The sequence below is a fragment of the Poecilia reticulata genome, linkage group LG10, assembly GCF_000633615.1.
Source record: "Poecilia reticulata strain Guanapo linkage group LG10, Guppy_female_1.0+MT, whole genome shotgun sequence".
NCBI lineage: Eukaryota > Metazoa > Chordata > Actinopteri > Cyprinodontiformes > Poeciliidae > Poecilia > Poecilia reticulata.
In genome coordinates this window covers 31,706,494-31,707,659 of record NC_024340.1, presented here as the reverse complement: position 1 = coordinate 31,707,659, position 1,166 = coordinate 31,706,494, and the positions used below count along the sequence as shown (strand labels likewise).

Here is a 1,166-nt window from a genome sequence, read left to right as displayed (position 1 = left end):
CCCGACTCCAGTCCGCTTTAATCCGACTCCAGTCCGCTTTAACCTAAGCCTTAGTTTTCCATCTGAGTCATTTCATTTGAATCTTTAACACTAATGGCCAAAATGGCTGACTCAAAGAACTCCATGCTAGTCATAATGAATGAGGTTTGGGTCGTTTTGGTAGCCAGCCTTGTTTTGTTTTGTTTATCAGTAAATTACTGGTATTCAATATTCAGTATATAGAACATTCACTGAACTCGATCCAGAACCGCACAGCATTCTGGGACATGTAGGCAGAGGAAGAACTTTAGCAGCTCAACTTCTCAACGTGAGCTAAGCTAGCTGGTAGCATCAATTAACTCACAGATTCTATGGTTGCCTAGCAACAACCTGCTGGGTAACAGGCAGTTCCAAGCCCTCTACCCTCACTTTGGTTACCTAGCAACAGCCTGTTGAGTAATTTGCGCATCAGCAGTTTCAAGTTTCCAAAATTATAACTGATTAAAAATAAAAAAAGATGTGAAGGTTTTCTACCAAAAACTGATGTTTTGGTCTCAAATAAACCTTTTGATGAAAGAGACGAAATAATTCAATTCATTAAAAATGGTCTTGAGACCAAGACCGACCTCGAGTATTACAACACTGTCTGAGAGCATGGCCTAGTCAAAGCCTGGTGGTGTTGCTGACAGTCTCGGTGTGTCTCCAGAGCGGACAATCTCCAAGCCGGTTCTGACCGGAACCCACCCGGTCAACACCACGGTGGATTATGGCGGAACCACGTCCTTCCAGTGTAAGGTCCGCAGCGACGTGAAGCCGGTCATCCAGTGGCTGAAACGGGTCGAACCCGGAGAGGAGGCCCGCTTCAACTCCACCATAGAGGTCAGAGGTCATGCCGCACACACACAGGGCTCTGCTTCTGGTTCTGACCCCTACTCCCCGCCCCCTGCAGGCCGGTGACCAGCGCTTCGTGGTTCTGCCCACCGGGGAGGTCTGGTCCCGACCCGACGGGTCGTACCTGAACAAGCTGCTGATCAGCAGGGCGCAGCAGGACGACGCCGGCATGTACATCTGCCTGGGAGCCAACAGCAAGGGCTACAGCTTCAGGAGCGCCTACCTCACCGTGCTGCCAGGTCAGAGGTCAAGGGTCAGGGGGGGCGGGGCTACAGCTTCAGGAGCGCCTACCTCAC

The 1,166-nt window shown here is 50.6% G+C and overlaps 1 protein-coding gene across 1 annotated transcript in view; it reads left to right on the top strand.

Annotated features, from left to right (window-relative positions):
- The window catches only part of fgfrl1a (fibroblast growth factor receptor like 1a), a 63,625-nt gene that overhangs the window by 61,346 nt on the left and 1,113 nt on the right, over positions 1-1,166 (top strand). Inside the window, exons 6-7 of the mRNA XM_008421177.2 lie at positions 686-858; positions 929-1,109. Coding sequence (XP_008419399.1) covers positions 686-858; positions 929-1,109 — 354 coding nt within the window. The remainder of the gene's footprint in view (positions 1-685; positions 859-928; positions 1,110-1,166) is intronic.